This window comes from Sceloporus occidentalis, unplaced genomic scaffold, assembly GCF_023333645.1.
Source record: "Sceloporus occidentalis isolate IW3139 unplaced genomic scaffold, rSceOcc1.0.p SCAF_5, whole genome shotgun sequence".
Taxonomy (NCBI): Eukaryota; Metazoa; Chordata; class Lepidosauria; order Squamata; family Phrynosomatidae; genus Sceloporus; species Sceloporus occidentalis.
This window is the reverse complement of record NW_028316985.1, coordinates 31,882,668-31,909,770: the sequence shown is the minus strand read 5'-3', so window position 1 is coordinate 31,909,770 and position 27,103 is coordinate 31,882,668. Positions and strand designations below refer to the sequence as shown.

The 27,103-nt window shown below is 40.7% G+C and overlaps 1 protein-coding gene across 8 annotated transcripts in view; it reads left to right on the top strand.

The window, feature by feature from the left end:
* Positions 1-27,103, top strand: part of RBFOX2 (RNA binding fox-1 homolog 2) — a 255,393-nt gene that overhangs the window by 125,014 nt on the left and 103,276 nt on the right. Inside the window, exon 1 of one of the 8 annotated variants that reach the window (XM_089528093.1) lies at positions 736-960. The exons of the other annotated variants lie outside the window; for them this stretch is intronic. Within the exon in view, the coding sequence (XP_089384219.1) occupies positions 934-960 (27 nt within the window). The 5' untranslated portion in view covers positions 736-933. Of the gene's footprint in view, positions 1-735; positions 961-27,103 lie in introns of those variants that run through there. 8 annotated transcript variants of the gene reach the window in all.

Here is a 27,103-nt window from a genome sequence, read left to right as displayed (position 1 = left end):
TTTTTTTGTGGTGCCTTGTCCTCTGGAGGACTTCTGACCACCCTTAAAATGCCCTCTGTTTGAAGCATAACCAAGAAGCATGAATTTAGATGTCTGTGAGTGTGTTCTTGGCTTCTCTTTGGTCCTGTCCTTCATTTCCCCTGGAATGTTCTCTATTTTTGTGGTGCCTTGACTTTCTTTGAGCTTAGGACTTCTGGCCACCCTGAAAATGCTCTCCACTTGGATCAGGACTCAGAAGCATCTCTGAGGGTGTTCTTTAGCCTTCCTTGGGTCCTGCCCTCCATTTCTCCTGGAATGTCCTCCATTTTTGTAATGCCTTGTCTTCCTTTGAGCTTAAGACTTGTATCCACCCTGAAGATGCCCTCCCTTTGGTTCGAGACTCAGAAGCCTGAATTTAGATATCTCTGAGCGTGTTCTTTAGCCTCCTTGGGTCCTGCCCTCCCTTTTCGCCTTCTCCTGCTGAGCCTGAGCCGGGGAAGCCCTTCTTGGCTTGTGGCGGGCCAGAGGAGGATGCCATCCATGCCAGGAGTGGCAGCAGCCCTTCCACCTCCTCCTGGGGCTTGACTCCAGCGTGGCTCTGCTGCACCCACCCGGGAGGGAAGAAGGGAAGGAAGGGAGGCGGTGCTGGCGCTGGTGATGAATTCCCTTCGGCCTGCGGGGCGGGCCTTGCCTCCGCCATCTGGCTGAGAGATGGGCGGGAGCTGCATTGAGAGGGAAGGAGGAGGAGGAGGAGGAGGAAGAGCCCAGGCAGGCAGGCAAGCGAGCAAGAGAGCAAGCAGTCGAGCACCAGGAGAAGAAAGGAAGAAGGCAAGAAAGGGAGCCAGGAGGGGCCGATCCAGGGGGAGCCTCCTCCTCCTCCTCCTCCCCCCCCCCAGAGGCCCACCTGGAGCCAGGGGTGCTTTGCTTCCCCTCCTCGCCCTTCCGCTTGGGTTTATGGAGAAAAAGAAAATGGTCACTCAGGTAAGGCGGGGTCCCCAGGGATGGTGGGGACGCCCTTCTCCCTCCAGCCCCAAAGATGGGGAGAAAAAGGCACCGGGAGCAATGAATGGAAGGGAGAGAAAGAAGGAGGGGGGGGGGGGCTTGGGATGCTCCTGGCTGCAGGATGGAGCCTTGTGTGGGGCTGGCCGGCAGCCCTCCCAGGCTGGCCCCCTTCTTTCCTCCCTGCCTTCTTCCCTGCCCCATCCCTGTTTCCTGTACCGTGCAGCTGCAGCTCAGGAAAGACCCGGGTTGGAAGGGGAAGGAAAGGGATCGGTCTCCCTCTTTGTCTTGGCGTGGAGGAGGGGACTGCGGAGGACCTGCCACCCCATTGCAGTGGCACAAGAGGGGCTCGAGGGGGGGGGGAGATGCCTTTGCCTGCCCTGGGGTCTGGGGACAGCAGCTGGGCAAAGCAGCTGGGGGACTGGCTCCCACCTCTCTGTCCAGAATGGATCCCTCCTAAGATGGCATGCTCTTCCATCCTATGAGGTTGGAAAGGAAGAAGAGGAGGGGGGAAGAATATGGGGAGGGTTTTTTTCTTTTAATGTCATAATCCCTCCTGGCTCCTAGCAGCTTGGGTTTTCTTGGGGCACTTGCTCTAGAGGTGGCATTTGGTGACGTGGTCCTTGAGGATCCCTCTCTCTGTTTTGAGAGAGAGCCACCTTCTCTCTCAAAGCCCCCCTCCCCTCCTTGCCTGCGCAGGTCTCAAACCTTGCAGGCTCACCTGGGTCCTCCATTTTAACAGCGACTTCTCCGGGACAAAGGTAAACACCCTCCTTGCCATCAGTCATTTTTTCCCTTTTCTCCAGGTGCCTTGTCTGTGAGGAATGTCCTCCAAACTGAGGGCTTCAGCTATAGGCAGACACAGGGAAGAAGATGCTTATTATTTGCCAGGGAAACAGTGCCTTCGTGGAATGCAAGTGAAGATTTATTGGGGAATTTCTCCACTGTTGAGAAGTCCTTTTTGCTACTCTGATCTTCTTGAGGTTCATGGTGGTTGTTTTTCTTTTTAAAGCATAGAAACCTCCAAGTTGGCATAGCAAGAGGGTAAGAGAAAGGAGAACAGGGGAGGGAGGGAGGCTATAAACAGAGGAGGTCAGGAGGCAGCATCATTAGAGCTGGACTTCTTTACTGTTGGTAGTTATATAATGCCCTGCAGTGCCATGCAGAGATGGATACCTTTGAGGGGATATTCCCAAGGCGAAATCGCCATCCAGTTTGACACACCACTTGGAGCCTTCTTCCACTTGACTTGTAACTTGGACAAGATCATGTGTATATATCGCTGTTGCTAGGTTGCTTTTTATTAAGATTTAGTGAGATCCTGGTTATCTGACCTCAAAGGGTGCTATATTCCAAATGATGGGTTGAGAAGATTGCTAAAAAAGTAGTAACACCAGCTTGACTTCCTTCAGCCAGCTGACTTGCATTGATTTCAGTGGTTTAAGGAAGGAAAGTCTCTGTCCTGGCAGATTTCATTCCTTTACTAAATGTTCCATTATAATATTTATTTTTATCTAGGATACCTGTCCTGGGACATAGAAAACATTTGCAGAGGGTTCCCTAGGTCACCATCTAAATCTAATGAGTTTTAGTAGTACAGCTGTAGCCACCTCTTTAAAAATCTTAATATAGGCCATATGCAGGTATTATAAACATGTTTGATATACCTGAAAGTGGTCTGTGTTTTGTTTAATTTGTGTATAATATTTTGTACATTTGAATCCATGGTTTTGGTGTTTTCTTAGCTACAACCTCAGGGTGAACATTCAGAAGTGTCTAGGAAACTTTGATGAAAAGATAGGCATATGTCATGGCTTGAGATAAGATTCTTGGAGTGCACAAAGAAAGAGGAAAAGGCTATAAGCTTATCAGGGAACGTTAGAAGACTCTCATTCATTAGATTAAAAAAGTCTGTTCATCTCTGAGGGCAAAGGAATAGCCGATATTATTCTAGGAACATTAATCTTAACCGATCATGATTTATGATCAAAGACTACATAATCTTCCAGTATATATTTTGAGTGTGAATGTCATATTTTACCATATATGAAAAACCCAACCAGTATAAAATTACTGGAAATCCCACATCAGGAGGGCAGTGTTTGGACTGAATGAGTTAATATAGCTACATTTTAGGGAGTTTCTGAAATTCTTACTCTTCATACTGAAGTTTTCTTATCAGAATTGATGATTGCAATACATGTATCATCAATAAGATTGTCTCCTGATTTTTTTTTGAAAAACAACTGATTTTGAAGTCTCTGAAATGCATAAGTCACTGAGGCCTAACAAGCACAACCGTTTTGGTTACCAATGCTTTTTTTCAAAGTATGTGTACATGAACAACCACCACAGAAGCTGTAATTACTTTGGTGAACTGGAGAATGTTACTGTGTTAAAAGATAGCAATTTGTAGCAAGAACCTGCTATACTATAGGACTGCTGTAGTGGAAGTAGTGTAAATTTGCACCAAGGAGTACATCTGCACTCAATATAATCAGTTAGTTAGAAATGAATGCATTACTGACAGTAAAATTGTCATTATCTGTTTGTTATGATTGAGTGCCTTCAAGTCCTTTCTGACTTATGGCGCCCCTAAGGTGAATCTCTCACAAGGTTTTCTCAGCAAGATTTGTTCAGTTTGCCTTTGCCTTCCTTTGAGGCGGAGAGTGTGTGACTTACCCAAGGTCACCCAGTGGGTTTCCAGGGCCAAGCTGGGATTTAAACCCTAGTCTCTAGCGTCAGTTCTTATTTCTTCTGGAAATCTTGGCACCAGTGGAAAGAAAGAAAGGGGAACTACCCTTCCCTTTCAGATGGTTCCTGTAGATATTGATTATCTATTTGCGATCAAATTAAGAGGGACTATAAAACCTTAAGTGATCTGTCACACATTTCAAACGCACACTTGGATTTCAATTACAACTTTTACAGTGTGTGTTAGACAAATGTATTTTAATGTTCAATGACCCTTTATCAATAAAACAGCCATTGAAAGTAGTGGAGGGGAGTGAAATTGGCCATAAAACAACACTTGTTTGTTGATATGCTAACCTCCCCACCCCAATTTTTTATTTCCTACGATGCCTTATTTAATTAAGACAAAAATGCCCCTTAAGCCTAACCCATGGAAAGTGAGCAGTGGATGAAATGGAAAGTGTGTGTGCGCGCACGCGCAGTGCACTCACACTTAGAGAAGCAGGAGAAATTATATATGATCTTTTCTTCTTTTTTTGGACTATACTGTAAAATTACAAGCTTCTGGAAAAGAACGGGGCGGGGGGAACCACTCCTCCTCTTCTTTATTTTGGACAGCCTAGTGCCTTGCTGGCGTTTTATTCAGTGTCTGTTTCCAATCAGAGCTAAAAAAGAGGGGGGAGTACTATGCTTCCCAGCAAACGGAAAAGGCCATGCTGTCTCTTTAAGCTGCTCAGCAGGCCCATGTGGCAAGAAGAGCCCAGTCTTGGCTGTGTTCTCTTGCAATGAATCACCCCTTCCATTGTCTGCTCCCCCCTCTTTGCTTGGAGGAAGGGAGCCTTTCACCTGGGCTGCTGCCTGCTTCCAGTTCCTACTCTTAGAGTAGGGGGAAACCTGTGCTCTAATTAAAAACACACAGGGAAAGCAGATCCTTTCAAAGCTGTTCTGTGTTCAATGTGCCTCAGGTTGGGGAGTGGCACTTCTGCCTTTCCTGAGGGGGAGCATAGGTAGGAGCAGTGTGGGAGGGTGAGGCGGCTGGTATTCTCTTTTGTGGAATTCCAGAATCTCCTTGAAGGATTATTCGTCTCCATTTTGTAAGCCCTTCAGTTTGACTCCTTTCTGTCAGCACACCCTCCCTGCTCTGCTCTCCACCCCCATTCTCTCTCAGGGGCTCCAGTGAGCATGGTTTATGTTGGCATTTGCTCTCGATCTCTGTTCTGTGCCCAGAACCCAGAGAGGTGTTGGCTTTTTGGATCTGAGACTTGCTGGTTCCCCCCCCCCCCCCCGAAAATGAACCAGCAGCTGCTTCATATTTTCCAACAATCCCCCCCCCCCCTTTCTCTTCCCCCTCAGTTATAACCCATTCCTTGCCAGGCTTCACGCCAGCCTGTGACAAACAACTGTAACCAGACATGGCAATCTCAGCCTGCTTTTTATAAAAGCACGAATGCAGGAGTTCCTTAAATGGAGATTTGATTTAACTCTGAGCAGCGTTCTCCTTGGCAGTGTTCTGACTCATTAGGGACTCTGTGTGCTTACCATCCCCCTATCTTGCCCATATCTATTTTCTGATCTTTCCCCTGCTCATTCTACAGTAGTGGCCAGACCAGATAAATGCATCTTTGTTAACCTTATGATCACTAATATATAATACAATGGGATTAGGCTGGGTACTGGGATATATATATATATATATATATATATATATATATATATGGGGAAGCAGTTGTGAGGGTGATGTATCTTGTGCTATCAAAAAAACAACAACAACACATCATATTATATGAAATTATCTTCTTTGTTTATGCTTGGAAGATGCACAACCATGACAGCTATTCCTCCTCTTGTAACATGCTGTAGGATCACTCTCGTTCTCTGCCTGCCCCCCCTCCCCCAAGCAGTATTTTACAGACTCCTCTGATTGTCTAAGAATGAGACCATAAAATTTTGAAGCACTTCCCTGTCTTCCCATTACTGTTTCTTGGCGATGATCTGTAGTTGAAATAAATCTCTCTTTGGTGGATTTTAAATTTCCTCTCTTGTTTTGTTCCTGGATTTCACAATTATCTGGTGTCTTTTCTGATGGGACTGTCATTGTAAAGTAATCCATTGTTTGAGTTTGACCTTCAGTTGTCTTTACTAGTTCTCCCTGGCTTGGTATATTGGTGCAATAATATAATTAATGTATGCATTTGGCATGCATTGTTTTTAACCTTCTGGGTTTATGTGTGTTCTATGCCCTAAAGGGCTTTCAGATCTAAGGCACATTGGCCTCCCTCCTTCTCTTCTTGTAACTTTGCAAAGCTGGTGCTGGTGCCCTCCATATGGTGCTCTCCCCACAATATCCCAGACACCTTTGTAATGGATTACAACTTTCATGTGCTGGGTTAAGTAGCTGGTTGGGGTATTATGGGAGTTAGAGAAGACTACACTAGATTATCTTGATTATTACAGTACTACATCTGTGACCTCGTATATTTATGCGTGATGGACTCTGAATCAGTGCACATAACCAATTCATTATTTGAACTTTATTAAATCAGTTAGAGAGAAAATGTACAAAGAAGCATTCTGATGCCACTGGGAAAACCTGTAGCCTGCAGGTAATTTTTCTAATATGAAATTAAGGGTGACTTCCTTGTCATATTTCATGGCATGTGCTCCTCCTGGGATAGGCATCTTGATGTCTTTCCAAAGCATTGCAATATATTTAATCAATTTAATTTTAATTTGCAGTAGGAAAAAAGAGCATATAAGATAGTAAAACAAAACAAAACCTGAATGAGTCAACAGACCATATCAGAAACAGACAAGAAAAATACCAAATACATACAAAGTGTAGTAAATGTGGAAAAAAAGGGAAGGGAACTTATTTCTAATATGGTCACATATTTTCCATTCTCCCTTTTCCTTAAACTGACTGCTATAATAATAATAAAAATAATAATAATAATAATAATAATAATGATAGTTTTATTTATATACCGCCTTTCCTATAGATCAAAGCGGTTTACAGTTTAGCAAATTATGTGACACATGTCACAGTACAGAACAATAAAATATTACAATCACAACTTCATACAAATCACATAAAAACCCAGGGCGAATACATATAGTTAAAAACAACAGATTATGGGGAGGAGGGTTCATTATCTAAACTAAATCAGAGGGGAAAGCTACTTGAAAGAGGTGAGTTTTTAATGCCCTCTTAAAGGTTTCTCTTGTGGGGCAGAGTCGGATCTTCTCTGGAAGTGCGTTTTTAACTGCAGAAAAGACAGCCTTCTGCATTGTGGATGATATAATGACATAAATATGAAACAGTTGTGTCAGAATATTATTAGAATCCCTTTTATTGAGGATTTAAACTGCTTTGGATTTGGGCAGATTGTTCTAGGCACTTTTGCTCGGTATTGTTGGAAATTAGAAGCCAGAAGCTGCTTTTAAAGATTCTAAGCAGGGAAGAGGAATGTGATACAGCAATGCCATTTGCTTGGATCCATGTCCCAAGAATATACCATAGCAATTTAATACATTTCTAGTTGAAGTGATAAGGTGGCTGAGAAGATAGCACCTGGGACTAGGTAAAAAAGTGTTCTGCTTCTGATTCTTACTGGAAAGCATATTGTAATCATTAGATTAACATTATTGCAAAAATGTAAAGTATTGGTTCCATATTACTTGAAGAAAAGGTCCCAACATGATTTATTAGGTTAATGGACTGTGGTGGGTTGGCCCGGGTCATTTACAGATAAGGGCACAGTGATGGCTCCCTCTGGAAATGCATCTTCTGGCTTTACTGATAAAAGCATGAGTTCTTCAAGATGACTGAGATTACAGTGAATTAATACTGTGCATCATTTAATTGGAAAGTCTGGCCTACTTGTAAGAAAAGCAATCATAGGACAAGGTGTCTCTGTAGGCATTTCTGATGAACTAGGAGCTTTTTGTTTCCTGTTTTCCCTCCGTCTTTCATTTTTTTAAACATTATTTTCCATGTGTCAGATTTTTGTTATGTATTTGTAACTTATGAAATAAAATAATGATGTGCCAGCTTCATATACATAAAGCTACATTTTACAATCTTAATGTGTTGTGCAAATTAAGCAATCTTAAATTATTGAAGTCCCATTGATTAGCACAGAAAATCCTGCCCTTTCTGCAGTTTTATTGCATAGCATACATGCATTCTGAAGCATGATTTTTGCATTCCCATGCTCAATACCTGCACTGTAAAATGATTCTTTTTTATTTAATTTTTATAGTATTTCCATAAACAAATATCTCCCTACATTCTATTACATTTTAACAAATTATTTTATATACCCCTCTGTGCTCCCCTTCCCCGGAGCCATTTCCATCCTTATGTTCCATCCAAAATTTCAGTTCGTCTTGTGGAGGTAATCTTCCATCTTCTTTTCTCAGTACTTTCTCAACAAATTCTTTCTAAATCCCCCCAAAGTCATTTCTTTTCCATAGTCCTTTTTTTACATTCAGTTTACATCCCAGTTTATCATTGATGGCTGTAAAATGATTCTAGAGCTTTTCAGGATAATGGATTCTGTATCAGTATCAAATCTTATTTGTTGAATGGAGTGAACCCTCTTCCCATTTTGTCAAGGGACAGCACCTCCTCTTCTGCAACAAAGCCCTCCTTGAGCTGTCATTGTCTCATCTCTTTGGCATCTTTTGCTGCTAGTGACCCTCCCCCATTCCTGTCACTACCCTAAGGGATACCATGGCGTTCTAGCTAAGCTCTGTGTTCATAAGACATGAGATTCACACAAGATGACAGAAGCCTCAGTCAAAGTGCAGACCTTGTACAGTACTTACTTGGTATGAGATAGATGCATATTATGAGCAGTTGTACGGCCAAGCATTCTGTGGTGTATGCATAAATGATGTTTCTTTCTGTCTTTCTTTCTCTCTCTCTCTCTCTCTCTCTCTCTCTCTCTCTCTCTCTCTCTGAGGTCCCTTCCTTGGGGACTTTGACATAAATAATGCCTCTCCTCCCCCAGTTGATCTTGCTGGTGTCAGATCTGTGAGAGAATGAACTCTACCAACTGAGTTCTTAGTTCTCATTTAGTTGCTCTGAGGGTAGGCAATGGTCATTCCAATGGTGAGTGGTTGTGGGAGTTGTAGTCAAACAACATCTGGAATGCACTAGGTCATCTATTATAGTCCGAATACTGAATTGCTAATTCATATTAGGGAACTGGCTTGCAAATTCAACCCGTACCTATCTGCAACAGTGATTCTTACTTGCAAACTGACACTTAAAGACTCAGAGGTGAGAGTGGGAGAAGGGAATAAAGGAAATAAAAAGCATAGGTACTTGAGAGCAAGATGATGAAGAAGGGAAGAGAACAAATAAGTCAAGAATCTTGGAATGGAGATGTGAAGGATATAAGTGTTGGCAGGGGGAGGGAATGAAAAAGGCAGTAAAAAAAAACTTGGAGAAGGGTGACATCAGTCTAAAGAGAGAAGAGCCTAAAAGCAGAGCCATCATATGAAAACACTTTCTTTTGTTGTAACCTGAAATCGACCGAGAACCTGTTTAAATATACTACTAGTATTGTGAAAACCACTTCCCTATTGTGAGATTTCACACAATATGTATGTAGACTGTGGAATCTGGTAGGCTGCCCCAATCATGTAAATCTGATACTCCTATGCCCACTGTATCAGCAAAGCGCTATATCTAAATAGGCTCCAAGACTGCCTCTTTATTGTACCATCCTCAGATCATGCCTTCACATTTAAGTGAACAGAGAAGCATTCTTTTGTCTTTCAGGTGTGTGGACTACAGTGGATGTTCATTGAAACCCTGGCCAGGTGTGTTGTATCCCTATAGGGAAATTCTTTGCTTCCCATTTATTAAATAATTACTTCACACAACTGCATATTTAATTGGACTTGTAACACTAATAAATGTTTGCTACATGGTCTTTGGTAATTTCCTAATTAATATCACTCCTGCCAGAATGATGAGTCACGTTCTTCCCATATAAGTATTTAATCAAATCAATGTGAATAATGGGACAATAGGATGCATTTCCCATAGAGACATTTGGCTGTATTGGCATACATGCTATCAACATGTCTTTTTAGGATACAGTATGACACTGACTGTTGATTGCAAGATCAGCAGGTTGGCAGTTAGAGGCCCGGATGCCACATGATTGGGTGAGCTCCCATCACTAGTCCCAGCTTCTGCCAACCTAGCAGTTCGAAAGCATGCACATGCAAGTAGATAAATAGGTACCACTCTGGTGGGAAGGTAAACAGTGTTCTGTGCAATCATAGCAAGTACATTTCTAGCAAGAACATTTCTATTCTGCTTAACAGTGCACTTATGCACTCCCTAAGCTGGCCACATGATCACAGAGTAGTCTCTGACAATGCTGGCTCTTCAGCTTAGTAACAGAGATGAGCACTAACCCCTATGGTTGGACACGACTTGACAACTTTGTCAACAGGGAATACCTTTATCTTTTTATGGTGAAGACCAGCTAAGATCAACAACTGTTACACACAAGTACACCTCACTTTGCAAAGTGACCCTTTTTAGGGTTGTTTCAGTGATTATAGCTGTTCCTTGTGGATACAGTTTGCATTTTGGGAGTTGCCTGCATCTGCATAAAAACTGACTGGTGTGATTCCAGTCACTTGTGGGTTTCAAGAATCTCTGTACACTTCTGTGTAGGAAGCTACAAAATACATGGCAGATCATCACATGAAATATTTTGCAAGGAGTTTGAATGCAGTTATTATTTTGAAGGATCCCTTGGAGAATGAGTTGCTTCTCAGAATTAATTTAGTTATTTGATAAGAAATTGAATGAATGTGTAAGTTTCTTACTAGCTTGTACTAATTACAAACTGAATTTGCATATTTGTACTTCTCATCTGAATTTCTCTGTGCCTGCTTTTGACACCTTCTCTTTGTTCTTTTGTGTATCGGTATCTATCAGCCCTGCATAAAAGCACAAGCCTACTAGCTGTAAGTGGCTAGGTGTTTCATGTGAGAGATGGAGCTGACTAGCAGAGGAGGTAGATGGTGTACTCCATCCTGCCTTTGTTCCCAGTGCAGAAACCAAGCAGGTTGCCATTGTAGGGAACATTCCTTCTCTACACCCACATAGAAGTGCAGTTGTCTGTGTCCTATGTGTTTGTTTCTCTGAAGAACAGTAACTTTTTGTGGGCCTGATATCTATTATAATACAGCGGGCCTTCATGTCCACATATTCTTTATCCATGGATTCAACATCCATGGCTTGAAAATATTCCAAAAACTAAACCTTGATTTTGCTATTTTATATAAGGAACACCATTTCACTGCACCATTGCATTTAATGGGACTTGAGCATCCATGGATTTTGGTATCCACGAGCAGTCCTGGAACCAAACTTGAGCACATACCAAGGCCCCACTGTATACTAATGCACTGGGAAAGGAGTGGGTTTTTTGGGAGGATGCAGTGGGAAGGATACTAGATCAATTTGGTTCATCCTTTTCATTTGGCCTTGTTCCAGATCTATGAATTAGATTCTAATTATTAGAGGATGAGAAAACAGGAATCATGTTCATGGCATATAGTATGTTAGCTTATATGGGGCAGGGGTAAGTAAGGGACATAAAGCAGAGGTTAGAGGAGTCAGTTATGAGATTGATGCCATGTCCCATGTACTTAAAAATGGCTCTTAAAATATGATGAATTTGATTTGTTTGGGGATAGCGTCTTTCAGCTCCACCCCATTGCCTACTATATGGAAATGGTCTCTGAAATATGAGTAGTGTATGGGTGTGTACGTGCCTTTCCATGTTGACATTAGAATTCTTAAGTGCTAGTGATGTGAGATATTTTGGTAAATGTAATTATAAAGACAATACAACATACATTTTTATTGTACTTAGATAAGGAAGCCTGTTGAGGTTTTTGGAAACTAAAGCCCAGTACATTTGTGTGGCTCTGTTTGGGATGGGAGAATATTTTACTTGCATATGAATTATATATTCCTCTGATCCTAAAGCTGTATATGGGAGATGTTTGGGGGTGGGGAGTGGAGGGCGACCCTGGGATAGACTGGTTGTCTGAAAACATAGATATACCAGGTTGCTAAAAATGATTAATGATTAATAGTAAGCACTTCAGAGTCTTAAAAAGCCAAGGAGCAGCTAATGATTTTACAGAAAATCCCTCCAATATTTGCATACAAATTTTATTCCTTTGAAGAGACCATATATTACTGCAGTGACTTGAGCAGTGAAATACTCTTCAAGGTTAGCTTAAGGTGTCGTGCATTTTCACTTACTACTGTGCTGTCAGGCAAAAGCCTTTAGAAGGAAAGAATTAGTGATAGGCGTATAATTAATATGGCTAAATGAATAATTTCAGTTTCATTATTATGATGGAAGTTGTTTCAGATAAATATTAGAATGCATGGCATTCATAAACCAGATGAAGAGGAATGCAGTTCCACTTAATTGTATTAAAATATTTGGGGTGCTTCTTAGGAAATGAAGGAAGAAAGAAAAAATGGTATTAGATGATTACTTCTTGTGATGTATATGTGTGACATATCCCACATCTGAATAATTTATTTGAAGATGTGATCAAATCACTCGTAGTAGCTAATGCTTCATTTGAAAGGAGAGCTTCACATTCATCTACCTGCCCAGTATGTGATGATGACTTAATTCTTAATACAGCATCTCTTTCAGAAATAAACTCAAATAGTACAGTAAATGTTCACTTTCCCTACTTTCTGATGTGCTTATTTCTGGCTGTGATGTAGTATCAAATCTATAACCTTTTCTTTCTCCTCAGCAACTCCAGACACATTCAGTTCCTATTCCACCTTCTGGAGTCTTGTTTTCAGCATTCATATTAACTGCTTCTGTCTCCTCCCACCATACCCCATGCATTTTACCTCCCCCTTTTAGCTCCTGTCTAGCAGGCACTTTGTTTTGGATACTTAGATCACTTTCATCTTTATGCTTGTGTTCCAGGGTTTTGTTTTGTTTTTTTGAGCCATTGCTTGATAGGCTGAGAGGAGAATGGTTATTGAGCAGTGCATTATTGCCCACAGAAAGCCCTCCTGGTAGTAACATTCAGGAATAATGGTGTTGAGCTCTCTTTGGATGATGTTAGTTCAATATACTTTCTATCATGTTCCACTAAAGATGTCTCAGACATCACATCTGTTATCAAATACTCTTGCCTCCAGGTAAATATGGGAAGGCAGCACTACCTTCAGTGTCACTGTTGCACTGTTTGTCTATTACAGTGGTGAGGAGGTTGCATTCTTCACCAGTGGCTGAGATGGGTGTTGCAATCCAAGAACATCTGGGTGTAAGAAACATAAGTTGCTGTGTCCTGGTCTGTTAGCTTCTAATCTCAACAGCCTAGAACCTCAATCTTAGAGCAGATAGACAACCTTGTCCCTTCCAAATGTATTGGTCTGCAACACCTTTAACTCCTGACAATTGATCATGGTAGTTGTGATTTATGGGAGTTATAGTAAAAAAAAAAACATTTTCAGAGTTCCAGATTGTCTACCTCATTTTATACATGGCCCCTTCCTATATAAGGCTATCTGGTGCCTACTCTGTGTTGCAAAACTAAATAATTACAAGGAGTAATGGAGTCCAAATCTCTTTATAAGAGATTATAATAAGTTAAAATACGTTGTTCAAGACAACGTAAACGTTTTCTTAAATTTGACATCAGTTGCAGCTCTGGTTTTCATACAGGACTGGGAAGCTTTGCTTCTGAAAATAACGTGTAGAGTATTTATTACTTAACTGTGTATGTGTGTGTTTACTTGGAGATCATGAAGGTATAAGTGGTTGTCAGTTCCTGTGTGTTTTGTTTATGTGTGGAATCTTACTTGGGTTCATTTTTCAGATAGGGTCCTTCTATTTGAAATTCCTTTTTGGAAGAACAACAGCTGACAGTGAACCCAGTAACTATATGCTGATTTGTTCTTCCACATTATTCCTGTAAGGTTTGGCGCTTCAGGTTTACTCATGTCATGTGCTAGGTTGTGAAGGAAAGAATGCCCCTCCCCAATTTTGTATGGAATAAGATATAGGCACCAACATTTGGAAAAGAGAGAACAATGAGAAAGACTCAGCTGCTATTTACATTCTGTAAAATGCCAGTCCCTTCTTGGTAAACGATAGGTAGAAACCACATAATGACAAAAGAAATGTAAGTCTCTCTCTCGCATTGCATCTGCTGCCTGAAAAAAGCAAACACAGAATGAAATGAATTTGTCCCCACCCATTTCTCTACATTTCAGGGGGAATTTGCATGAAGAAAACTTGGTGCTGACCATCCAGGCACAAATGATCATGAGTGTGAGCAGGGGGTAGGATCAGGGACATAACCCCATCTCAGGGCAAAGGCAAATGTAGTTTGCAACCTAGAGACATAATATTTTGCATTCTGCCTGCTCCATCATGTCTTCATTTTCCCTATGCAGATCATTGACTGCCACTATAGAGAAAACAATACAGATAATTTTATGGAGGGGAGAGGGTGAACGTGATTTGGGACCACCACTTTTACCTGTCTGCCCCATGTAATGTGACATCTTGTCTGCTCCCGTCTGAGCTATAACCTATTTCATAGGTCAATTGCTAAAACACTGCTCTAACCTTTTCTTGAAGAAGGCTGCAGTACAAATGCAATAAATACAGGATGTCTAAAAATTATGTAGAACCGAAATTATAAAGATAATTTTCAGACAACCTGTATATCTGTCTTCTTATGCCTTACCCTTGCCAAAATTCTGTTATCTTTTTGAAATCTTAGTCTCGACATGATGGAAGTAGCCAATGCTAACTTTATTTACCATACCATCCCAGTTCCCTGAACTTCTAATATGAAAATTTTAAAAATTGAATCAAAATTCAGTTCTTTCCACAGAGAATATGTGACTGACTTTCCAGGACAGACTGAATAATATTAGCCATTTTGATATGTGCCTGTATAATTAGGTTTTTCTTGTATTGCGAGCTGCCTCTTTCATCAGAACATTGCCTCTGATACAAGTTTTGATTTGGGAACTGTAGACTTCTTACTTTCTATCATTGCTGCTTGTGTGAAATTGAAATTGCAGAAGAAAGTTTGTCTTGTAAGTCACCATATAAAACTTGGGGATAATCTACATCAGAGTTTCTCAATCAGGATTCCTTGGACTGTAGGCTCCATGAGAAATCATGAGATCATGATTTTTAAAAAATAACATTTTTTTTAAATTTTACATATAATCATTTTTATGCAGGAGTTCTCTGAGACCTGAAAATTATTTCAAGGGTTCTTCCAAGGTAAAATAATTTAAAAAGGCTGGTCTGTGCAGACATTTTCTTCTTCCAGAACTCTTCTTCTGCTGCACCTACTTTCTCAGCATTCTCATAACCACTTCATTTAACCATTTTAAATGCCGCCAACTCAAATTTTAAAAACTACCTATGTGCTAGGGGCACATATAAAGAAACCAGATTCTGTTTGATCTTGGAAGCTAAACTGGTTCAGCCCTTGATGGGAGACAACCAATGAATAAAGGTGATATAGGCTTTATTTCAGAGAAAGGAAGTGGCTGAACGACCTGTTAAGTATTCCTTGCCTAAGAAAGCCAAAAGCAATGTGAAATTCATGGGGTTGCCATAAGTTGACAGGCAACTTGAAGGGTGCAGGCACATACATATACCTCAGTAGACACAAGGAAGACAAACTGGGATTTCTATGGCTATAGAAGACTTCAGTGGGCATCATGATTTTAGACTTACAGTCTGTTTCTCCCTGCGCAAAATATGGAAAATTTGTTTATTGGAGAGGTTGGTCTTATAGGAATTGAACTGTGGGAATATAACCACAATATTTCCAGAATGAGCCTTATGGAAAGGATCAGTTTTCCTGCACAGGAAAACATAAAATAAAGCCAATTATGTAAAAAGCAGATTCTTCTTGATTAAAAGAGAAAATATAGCACATTTTTAATCTGCTGGAAAGCTTTTGTTATCTGTTAACCTGAAGAGAGAATGAGTTGGTATCAGTAGCTGTGCAGCAAAGAATGCTCTATAGCAGGAAGAGGGTTAAAGACTGGTGAAAGGTCTTGCCTCTGGACATTGGTCAGCTGGTAAGACTGATTTTAAAAAACTGCATTCAAGATTTTACTCGGTAAAACGAAATGTGTCTGGGGAGCAGGGTGTGAACATCAGTAACGTAAAAATGGTAAAAGCAGCTTCAGTGCTACTAAACCTGTTCTATAACTATAATTTTGTATCTGGCTTTATAAAGGGTGAGGGATAAATTAGGAATGTTGTTGTTGTTGATGTGTGCCTCCAAGTCAGTTTTTACTTATGGTGACCCTAAGGCAAACATATCATAGGGTTTTCTTGGCAAGTTTTTTCAGAGGGGTTTGCCATTGCTATCCTCTGAGTCTGAGAGTGTGACTTGCCCAAGATCACCTAGTGGGTTTTTATACTCGAGCAGGAAATTGAGCCCTGATATCCAGAGTCATAGTCCAACACTCAAACCGCTATACCACAATGGCTACTGGAACCTATTCTATAACTATTATTTTGTATCTGGCTTTAAAGGGTGGGGGATAAATTGGAGTGGGGGAGTTAATTTGGTTGTAACAGTCTGTACAGTTCAGTTGATTGTTCTTGCCCTGTAATGTGGGAGAATTGGGTTGTTTCAGTCTTCCTTCAGTGTATTGTCTGTTATTCTGTTTGGAAGATTATTTTAGTTGCCATTGGATAGCTCAGATGCCTGGTGGAGGTTTCAGGAAGGTGGGGGCGTGGAATAAGAAGCAGTTATGCCCCTCCAATATTTGTCTTTGCTTTTACCCTAATAGCATTCTTATTGGGATGACTATGTTCTGAAATATTTATTGGCCTGTTTAAATATTAAATACCATGAAGGCAGTAAGCATGATGGTAATTCTGATGCCTCAGGGGATGGATGGTCTGTACGTTGGCACTTTTGTTGAGTAATAATAAATGCACTTTGCTGCTCTTTCTTTCTTTCGACACCCAAGTAGTTCCTTGTTTCATTCCAAGGCTCCCCAACTTTACTGTCAGGCTCCTATCTTTGCATCTTTTGCAGATGACAGAGAGTCTTGTTGCTTCTGACCCTCTCTGTTCTGGAGTGTGCTGACTTACTTAGCTAAGCTGTGATAACAGCACGGCTGTGGCAGGTTCTGAGGAGGGATTCATTTGTGAAGGCTGAAGAAAATGAAGCACTAGCCAGGATGGCTCAAACCAGCCTCTTATCATTCAGGCAAAAATTTCCTGCAGGATTTCAGGCTCAGCAATACAACCTTTCCTCCCCTGTTAAGTATTTGGGGTGGCTCTCTTAGGTCTGGTCAGAGCACTGTAGTAACACACAGAGTCCTTGTTGTCATGTCAACAACAGTTGTCCCTCTATGTTTGCGGCTTTGACTTTTGTGGATTTGATTATTTGTGATTTTGATTAATATGTTCTCTCTAGGAATCTATAGCTCCTCCAGTGCAACTCTACCACAAGTTGAACATAGAGTTGTGTTGGGGAACACAATTTAGATAAAAAACTTCTCTAGGCATTTGTAGGTTCTCCTGCATGATTCTGTGATCACCTTCTGGCAGATGTTGACCATAGAATGGCACTGGAGGACCTGGAGATTCCTAGAATGGTCTTCTCTCAGGTAAAAAGAATTGTGTTTTTTTAATTTGCATTTTTTCCACATTCATGGGGGTCCTTCCCTCCTAACCCCAGCAAATATGGAAGGACAACTGTACAACTTAGCATAGCTCAGTCAGGAGGAGACCTCCATGAGCTCAAGTTATTAGTAACCCTGCACAAGTCTTGCATATTTGGGACCATGCCCTACTTTTCCTACTGACTTTCGCTTTACTAAGCATTATTGTCTATTCTGGTGACTAGTGTTATCTCTTGATGTGTCCATACTATGATAACCTCAGTTTAGTCACCTTGGCTTCCAGCGACAGTTCAGGCCTGGCTTGAAATTCCCATTGGAGTTCCCACATACCTTCTTGTACACAGGATCATCTACTTGTACAGATAGATTGAAACCAATACTGTAGAAATCCTCTTAGACAATAGTGCTTTTTGAATCAAACACATCATAGCAGCTGCATTAAACAGTAGTCTGTTAGCAGATTAGTGGCTGACTAAAGTAATATTTATCGTGGAGAATTTAGCTTCACATCCTGGCTTACCCATGAAATTCACTGGGATGCCTTCGGCAAGTGTCTGTCCAGCTTATTTTACAGGGTTGTTTGCAGATAAAATGATTGATTTCATCAGATTAATCTGGAGTTTATGGCAGTGCCTAAAGGGGGAAATAAGCTTGTGCCTGGATTCTGTACTTGGTGGACAAATGCTTGTGTGAGATCTTTCACAAAATAGGTTTTGGTTGCATTGCCATTAGTTTACAAACTACCTGTAATTCTGAGGATTGAGTATTTAATTGTGATGCTCCTTATGTAATCTGTATCCTTAGTTGTTTTTTTTTCTTTTAAAAAATGGCTTTTAAGATTGACTGCAGAAGTTTCTGGGACTTTGTATAAAAGCTCTTGGAGAAAGCAATAGTATTATTGAGGCAGAGGCTGTGAATAATTGCAGAGGTACTATATAAACTTGGTGACCCTTACAAGCAGGCATTAATCCACTTTAAAAACGCATCCACGTTAAGCGTTTGTATCAGTTTAACAGGATGTTACTAATGCAGTTAAAGTCATCCCCCTTTCCTAAAGATGGAAGACTGACAGAGGACTGGAAAACTTTGTGATGATACTCTTCTCCCTGGAAGCTTTTCAGGCCTCTTAGCTGCTCATTAGCTGTGCAAAGTTGTTTCCCAAGTGGACTGGTTGTGCTGATTTTGAGCTACACTGACAGTGTTTTTGCTGCAGAAGAAAATTGCATGCCAGCTTGCAGGCATGAGCTAACCATACTTTCAGGGTTACAGGATTAGAAAACAGGATTGAGAAGGCAATGTGCTTTTATTAATATCCCATCAGGAGATTAAAAAGAGTGTGTCCACAAAACTGCTTTCTCGGGAGGGGATGGCGGTGGGAGAAAGCTGATGTTGGATAATAATGAAGTAAATGAGTTGGATATGAGGCAGACTTAGGTTGCATCTGCACTGGTTAATTAATCCAGTTTTAATCCACATTAACTGCCCTGACTCAATGCTGTGAAATTTTGGGAATTGTAGTTTTGTGAGCCATTTAACATTCTCTGTCAGGAGAACTCTGGTGCCACAACAACCTACAATTTCCAGAATTCCATAGCAATGAGCCATGGCAGTTAAAGGGGTGTCAAGATGGATTATTTCTGCTGTGGGAATGCATCCTTGGAAACTTGTGGTAAGTAGGTAGGTATTGTGCGATGCATGTGTTTATTTTATTAAAGGAAAGCACTCAGAATCTCTGCCATCTTTCCTCTCGTACACTGCTACCCCATGACAAATTTATGTGGTATTGTTTCCCCGCTATCGGCATGTGATAAAATAGAGTGATTGCCTTGGCTTAGCTTAGTTCATATGATACAGCCTGCTTTGTGTTGTGTTCTTGCTGTGCCTGGACTGATATACATATTTCTGTATATCTAGCCTACAGCAACAGTAATGTTGGGTTGAAGGATTTCGAACACAAAATGAAGACTTAAGGAGGAGTGAGGATTTAACGTACAAACATGCTATGTTGCATGCCCTTCCCCCACAAAGGAAAACTGAGTAATGTCTGCCTGTACAGTCCTGGCTCCCTGTTCTTTCAAGCTTTGCAGTCATTTCCAAGACATTCAATACTCTCAGCAATTGATTCCATATGCTTTCACCCCACACCCTACTCTCCCAGCATTCATTTCTTTCTCTACCTCCTGTTTTAGCTAGCTGCTGATGCGGCAGGTTTCTGCTCTCTCCTTGATTTTCTTTTGGAATTGCTGGGTGGAGCAGGCAAGAGGTGACATATGCTGGTCCATGCATCATGAAGGGATACAAACTTCTCTTTTCCCAGTAGATAAGTCCCCCACATCCTGTAGTTTGGATGTGGGGCTCTTATCTACTGGAAATGGACATATCACAGGTAAGAGTCAATGCCCCCTTTTGAGGTTTAACAGCTTTACACAATAGTAATGGCTTTTAATGTGATTGCTCTTTATTTCTAAAGGAAAACACTTGTTCTCTTGACAGTTCTGTTTCAAAAGAATGAAACCTAGTTGGCTTTGATAGTCATGTGTTTTAGGAACTGAATTATGACTCTCACATTTGCCCTATAACAGTAATGATCTGTCCTATGATATCTGCTAATTAGAGATAACCATTGTATACTATCTCTTCTTGGGGGACTCTGAATACTATTTCATTTTGCATTAGAGAGCTTTACACAATTTTTATATATTGCAGATGACCAGATTATTGATATTATTAATTCTTAAAAAATAGTTTTTCCAATCCTGCCTTATTTTTGCTTTTTACTAAATTGCAGAAGGCTTATTGATAAATCAGAATCCAGGCATGCCAACATTGCATGTTAAATATGTTGCATGTGCCAGGATCAGAATACTTTTGGGCAAAGTAATGGTTATAGAAAAGCAGAAATGGTATTTCCAACCACCCATGACAACAGCTACCACTTTTGTGAGACTTTGTTTTGTTTCTAGGATAGCTAGGAATGCTCTGAGGAAAATTGTGCACTTCATTTCACAAAACAACATTAGTCTTTAATTTTCCTGTATGTGCTTTATGTTTGCACTGTTAATCCCTAAGGAACTGTTTGCAAAATAAAAGGATATAAGTAGTGAACAGTTAGATGTGATGTCATGGACTTGTATTGGAAAAATATTGTTTGATTTATTAATTGTATAATAAAGTAAGGAGCTGTTGCAAGATGGGAGAGTGCAATATTGGAGTGAATTCTAATTGGTGGAATGTTTGAGGAGATTTGCATAAAGCTAGTGGATGACAATTGGGAGTTCATTTAGACAAGAGTTTCAGTTAGCAAGGGAGTTGAGTTAGATTAGGGTTAGAGTTAGAGAAGAGAGTTTTGGTTGGGAATTTGGTGTGTATAGTCTTAGTTATCTTGAGAGGAGTGTTAGATTAGATGTGTGGTCTTGCAATTTACTAACTAATGAATCTGCTTTGTTAAGTTTAACTTCTGTAAATAATAATAATAATAATAATAATAATAATAATAATAATAATTTAATTTATTTCTATACCGCTATTCCAGGGATCATAGCGGATCATATTTGTTTTTGTTTTCATACACTTTTGATCTCCAGAAATGATATCTATCTAAGGCAGTGATTCCCAAACTTTGCTACTGCAGATGTACCACTGCTCTTAGATCAGTGATTCCCAAACTTTGGTCCTCTGTGTGTTTTGGACTTGAGCTCCAAGAATTTCTGACAACTGGCCAAGATTCTGCTTTGGTCAGGCCCCACCTGCAATATTGTGTCCAGTTCTGAGCACCACTATTCAAAAAGGATGTTGAGAAACTATAGCGTGTCCAAAGGAGGGTGACTAAAATGGTCAAGGGTCTGGAAACCATGCCCTATGAGGAACGACTTAGGGGGCTTGGCATGTTTAGCCTGGAGAAAAGAAGATTAAGAGGTGACACGATAGCCCTGTTTAAATATTTGAAGGGATGTCATATTGAGGAGGGAGCAAGCTTGTTTTCTGCTGCTCCAGAGAACAGGACCCAGAACAATGGATGCAAGCTACAGGAAAAGAGATTCCACCTCAACATTGGGAGGAACTTCCTGACAGTAAGGGCTGTTTGATAGTGGAACATACTCCCTCGGAGTGTAGTGGAGTCTCCTTCCTTGGAGGTCTTTAAGCAGAGGCTGAATGGCCATCTGTCGGGTATGCTTTGATTGAGATTTCCTGCATGGCAGGGGGTTGGACTGGATGGCCCTTGTGATCTCTTCCAACTCTATGATTCTATGTCTCAGGCTTCAGGGAGTTGAAGTGCAAAACACACAGAGGACCAAAGTTTGGGAATCACTAATCTAAGAGTTTGAGTTCAGAAAAAGTGTATGTGGTGGCAGTATTGAATATAGACAGGTGTGTCCATTGAGGATAGAAATTGTATAAATCCTTATTGGTACCTTGAAGATATTTAGACAATCCTCACAGTTGATGTCATACAGGTGGGGCAGGAGGGAGACCCTTGTGGTAGAGGTGAGGATCAGTGAAAGCTCTTGGTGATTGAAGTGGGCACCATGGATGTCTTCACATTTAGTGGGTTAAAGACCCACTTTTTGGCTACAGTGGTAGCATTGCCCGAGAGGAACCCTCATACCTGGTGGAACTGGTAGGATTGTCCAAGTGGAAAACCCTATAGTTGGCAGGATAATGATTGAAACTTTCTACAGACATGTCTTGTGTTGATGATGGAGACATGATTTTTGTTTGAAAATCCACTGTTTTATGTATTTGCATTTAGTCAGATTTTTGTCTTCCGTCTTGAAAACACTGGGCGAATTGCCATAACTTTTTAACTCTACTTTTCTCAAAATCTAACATTCTCTAAAACATTCAGAAATAACATACATTGTGACTTGTGACCACAGGATTAGTTTAATGAGGTAACTTGAAATTCTAAATATTGGAGATAGAGATGAAAAGATGAGATTGTTGGATTCCAAATTTTGGTCCAAACATCTCATATGCAGTAATTAAATGCTAGAGTCTTACAGCTGTTCCAATAGTTCTTGACATGGAACAGAGTTTATCCCTTTGCTCATCAAGGGATGAAAAAATCATAAATGTCAATCACAAAATAGAACCAAGTATTCAGTGATGCCAGTACATGTATACATTTTTTCTTCCTTTGAATCAACTGACCAGTTTAAATCATTAGATTTTGTAGTTATAAACGCAGAGCATTTGTAGGAATAGCTGCTATTTGTTTCCAGTGTGCATTGCTGTTGCTATACTCCCAGTACTTTAGGTATTCATAGCTAACATCATTCACAGTTATGCTGAATGAGAAGTCAGGAGAATAACTGATTGGCAGAATCCTGACTTGCTTGAAGTACAGTATGCTCCTTTCCTTGTTGTATGTCTTCAAGTCATTTCCAAGTTATGGCGACCCCAGGACAAACCTGTCATAGGGTTTTCTTGGCAAAATTTGTTCAAAGGAGGTTTGCCGTTGCATTCCCCTGAGGCTGAGAGCATGTGATTTGCTCAAGGACACCCGGTGAGTTTCATGGTGGTGATTTATTATGAGATTTATTATGTTGAAAAAGTACCTCTAGTACAGTTTGAGCCATTTGACATTTTCCTTCTAAGTCAAGTCACTGTTCTATATTGGTGACAGGTGGCTTGAAGGTGTGTGTGTGCATGCACACATACACATATACAGGAATGCCTCCCCTCAGAAATTGGGGAATGGGGGAGAGAACACAATAACAATTAACATGCTAGATGGGGGTGATGGGAGTTGTTGCCAGAACATCTGCAGAGCCAGACATTCCCCATCCCTCCTCTATACTGACAGACAGCAGCTTTCCATGGTTTAAGATACGCACAATTCCTAGGTCTGCCTGGAGTAGTTGACATTTATACCTTCTTTGTGCATAGCATGTGCTCTGCATCTGTGATAATAGTGTAGTCACTACTTAAAATAGAGCAAGTTTTATCAGCGGCGTATGAATTCAGAAAAACAGCAAAGTCATAGCTAGCACATAGTGGGTTTCTTCAGAACATTTAGATGCTGATATGTTGTTTCCAAATAAACCTTGATTTCTGAGTAAGTCATGCTTACATAGTAGAATGAATCCAGCCTTTGTCTGGGTAAGTGCAGTGGTGTATAGTCCAGTGGAACTGGACATAAGCTTTGTTACTACAGTTGTGCTCAAAGAAGTTGTTATGCTTGAAGATTTTGCTGTTGTCATTGTCATATGACCTAGCACTGAATTTGGTTATACAGGTTGAGTATCCCTTATCAAGAATTCTGAAATCCTGAATACTCCAAAATCCAACCTTTTCCACAGGAATGGCTCAGAAGGATCAGTGTACACATATTATCTCCAGGCTATCTCAGCGGCTTTCGATACCATAGACCATGGTATCCTTCTGGGGCGCCTGGCAGAGGTGGGAATCGGGGGCACTGTGCTCCAGTGGTTCCGGTCCTACCTCTCTGGGAGGTCCCAGATGGTGCAGCTGGGAGACGTGTGCTCCGATGAGAGGGCCCTTAAAACTGGGGTCCCTCAAGGAGCCATTCTGTCTCCCATGCTATTTAACATTTACATGAAACCGCTGGGAGAGATCATCCGGAGACATGGGGCGTGGGGTTATCAGTACGCTGATGACACCCAAATAATTTTCTCTATGTCTCCGACTGATGCAGTGACTGAGGATGGCGTCTCTCCTCTCGTGGCCTGTCTGGAGTCAGTAATGGGTTGGATGAGGGAAAACCGACTCAAGCTGAATCCAGAGAAAACGGAGGTACTTGTGATAGGTTCCCCTGGTCCAGGAATGGCGGTGGTTCCACCTGTCCTGAACGGGGTCACGCTCCCTGTGAAGGACTCCGTGCGCAGTCTGGGGGTGCTTCTTGACTCGTCCCTTCACCTGACTGCTCAGGTGAATGCGACGGTCAAGAGCACCTGTCATCAGCTTCGGCTTATTCGCCAGCTGCATCCATACCTGGCCCAGAGGGACCTTGAAACTGTGGTACATGCTCTGGTAACCTCGAGACTGGATTTCTGCAACGCACTCTACATGGGGCAACCCTTATACCAAACCCGGAAGCTACAAATGGTACAAAACATGGCAGCCAGGCTGGTCACTGGTACCTCCAGGGCCAGCCACATTACACCGGTGTTAAAAGATCTGCATTGGCTGCCGATCCGCTTCCGGGCGCAATATAAGGTGTTGGTGATGACCTATAAAGCCCTAAATGGCTTGGGCCCAGGATACCTGAAGGACCGCCTCTCCCCATACATTCCGTCCCGCACCCTCAGAACATCTGGGCAGCAACTACTTAGGGCTCCCGGGGCTAGGCTTGTCTCCACCACTAGGAAGACATTTTCCATCGCCGCCCCGGCCCTTTGGAATACGCTGCCCATAGAGCTCCGCTCGGCCACCTCCCTGGCCCAATTCAGGAGGGAGTTAAAGACCTTCCTTTTTAATGTTGCATTCCCCGATTAAAGTCCAACGGGCCTCCCTCCTCTTCACTGGCAAGGGGATTGGCTAACTCGGGGCTTTTCTGTTTTTTATTGAATTTGTATTGTATTGATGCTTTTATTGTATTGTTTTAATGTGTTGTTAACCGCCCTGATCTGTTGGAAGGGCGGTATATAAATAAAATTTTTATTTATTATTATTATTATGTTTATAAGATGTACCCAAAACATAAATGAATTTGCATTTGTATATGCAAATATTCCAAAAACAAAACAAAATACAAAAAAACCACCCAAAATCCAAAATAACTATGGTCCCAAACATATCAGATAAGGAAGACTCTTTAGAACTTCGTAGAAAAAGTAATGTGATAACCCAGGAAGGAATGCTGTATTAAACAGCAGAGGTTGGTATTATGTTTTAATTAATCTGTAATTTTTTACAGTTGTAAATTTCCTAGTTTGGATAATTAGAATCAGAACATATTTTATATACTTGACTATAAGTCGATCTTGTGTATAAATTGAGGGCAGGTTTTGGGGACAAAATTATGGATTTTGATATGACCCATGGAGAAATCAAGGTTAAAGCTTAGGGCCACACAACAAAGGATCTAAAGGATGAAGCAAAGGAAAACAGAGTCAAAGAACTCAGAAAATTCCAGCAGGCATAGCTGTTTGTGCTCACACTAAAGGCTGAATGGAGGAGAGAACAGAGGTGTGTAGTGCTTCCAGTACAGATTATACTGTTGTCTTTCACCAGGGGATGGTTCCTTTTTAAAAATAAGAGTTCAAGTACAGCACTAACATTGATCCGTGGATAAGGTTTTTGGGGTCAATTTTTAATCTAAAATTTCTACACTTATGGATGAGTATACTATACAGTATGTTAAGATATATTAGGGATAAAATTAAGCACAGGAAGGTCTTTATTCAGAATAGGAATCATAGAATAAAGTCTGGCAATTTAGGATCACAAATTGTTTGGAATATGTTTCCATTGCTGCTGCCATTCTAAATGAAAAGAATTATTGTGTAGGAGGGTATTGTTTTTGGAAACGTGAAGTAATTATGTATAAGCTTACTGTTGTGATCAAGTGTAAGAAAAAGAGGATGTTGAAAATTAAGAATGGACTAGAGGAAACTGGGAAGAGAAAATTAAAATAGATAGTAGGGTGACAGAAGGAATGAAAGGAAGGAAAATATGTTTTGCAAGGTAAGAAAGGACACACAGGAACTAGCACAGAAGGGAAATTTTGATTTGAATGTTCAGGTTATGACTCAGTTATCACAAGGGGGTGGAAGGAGATTATGAATTGAATAGTAAATGTGAGTGCACTTAGTAAAAATTGTAGAGTGCTGCCTGACATTACTAGAGCATAACTGTATGCTGTCTAGAGTTCAAAGATATAGCTGTGTTAGTCTGTAGAATCAGTATGTAAAGATCTTGTAGCATCTTTGAAACTAACTGAAAGAAAGAAAGAAGTTGGCAGCAGGAGGGGGAAGTAGACTTAAGTCTAGGAAAGCTCATGCTGCCAACTTCTTTCTTTCAGTTAGTCTCAAAGATGCTACAAGATTCCTCTATGTACTGTATGTTGTCTAAGCAGTGTTTAGCTTTTTTATACAGGGCGATTAAAAAAGAATGGTGCAATACTAAGAACAGCTTTACTTTTGCACCATTATTTTTTAATCCCCTTGTACATTTATACTATTAAGAAGCATATGGAGGACAGTGCAATGCTATGTGAGATCTAAAGAGCAGAATTATTTTCTATAACCAGAATTGTTTTTCTTCACAATACTTTCTGGTTTTGTAGAATTTTTATATATGGCATGTAATATCTGGGAGAAAATAGGACAGAAAATTTCACAACAGGCTGTGGAGGAAAACTGTTTATGTGTGTAGTTTAAAAATTGGTTACCATTTAGCAATTTCATATAACATTACCTATTAAAAGATATTTAGTATTAGATTTATGGAAAGATCTTTTAGTAATTTTGCAAAAGATTGCCCACCTTTGCTTCCATTATTTGAGGCCTTAAAAAATCAGTGCATCAGTGCGTGTCTCTAGGGATTCCAGGATTTTGGGATAATTCTTATATTTCAGTGGAACAGATTTCTTTCTTAATACCTTGGGAAGAAAAAGAACATGTTATTCATGAGGGCAGAATGTACTTTTATGTGTACTTTCAGTGTATATGAGAGACAAATCTAGTCCATCCATCAGCTGTGGCTCAACTTTCTTTTAACCTCCAGCAGTAGAACAAAGAAAAGAAGGAGGAGGGG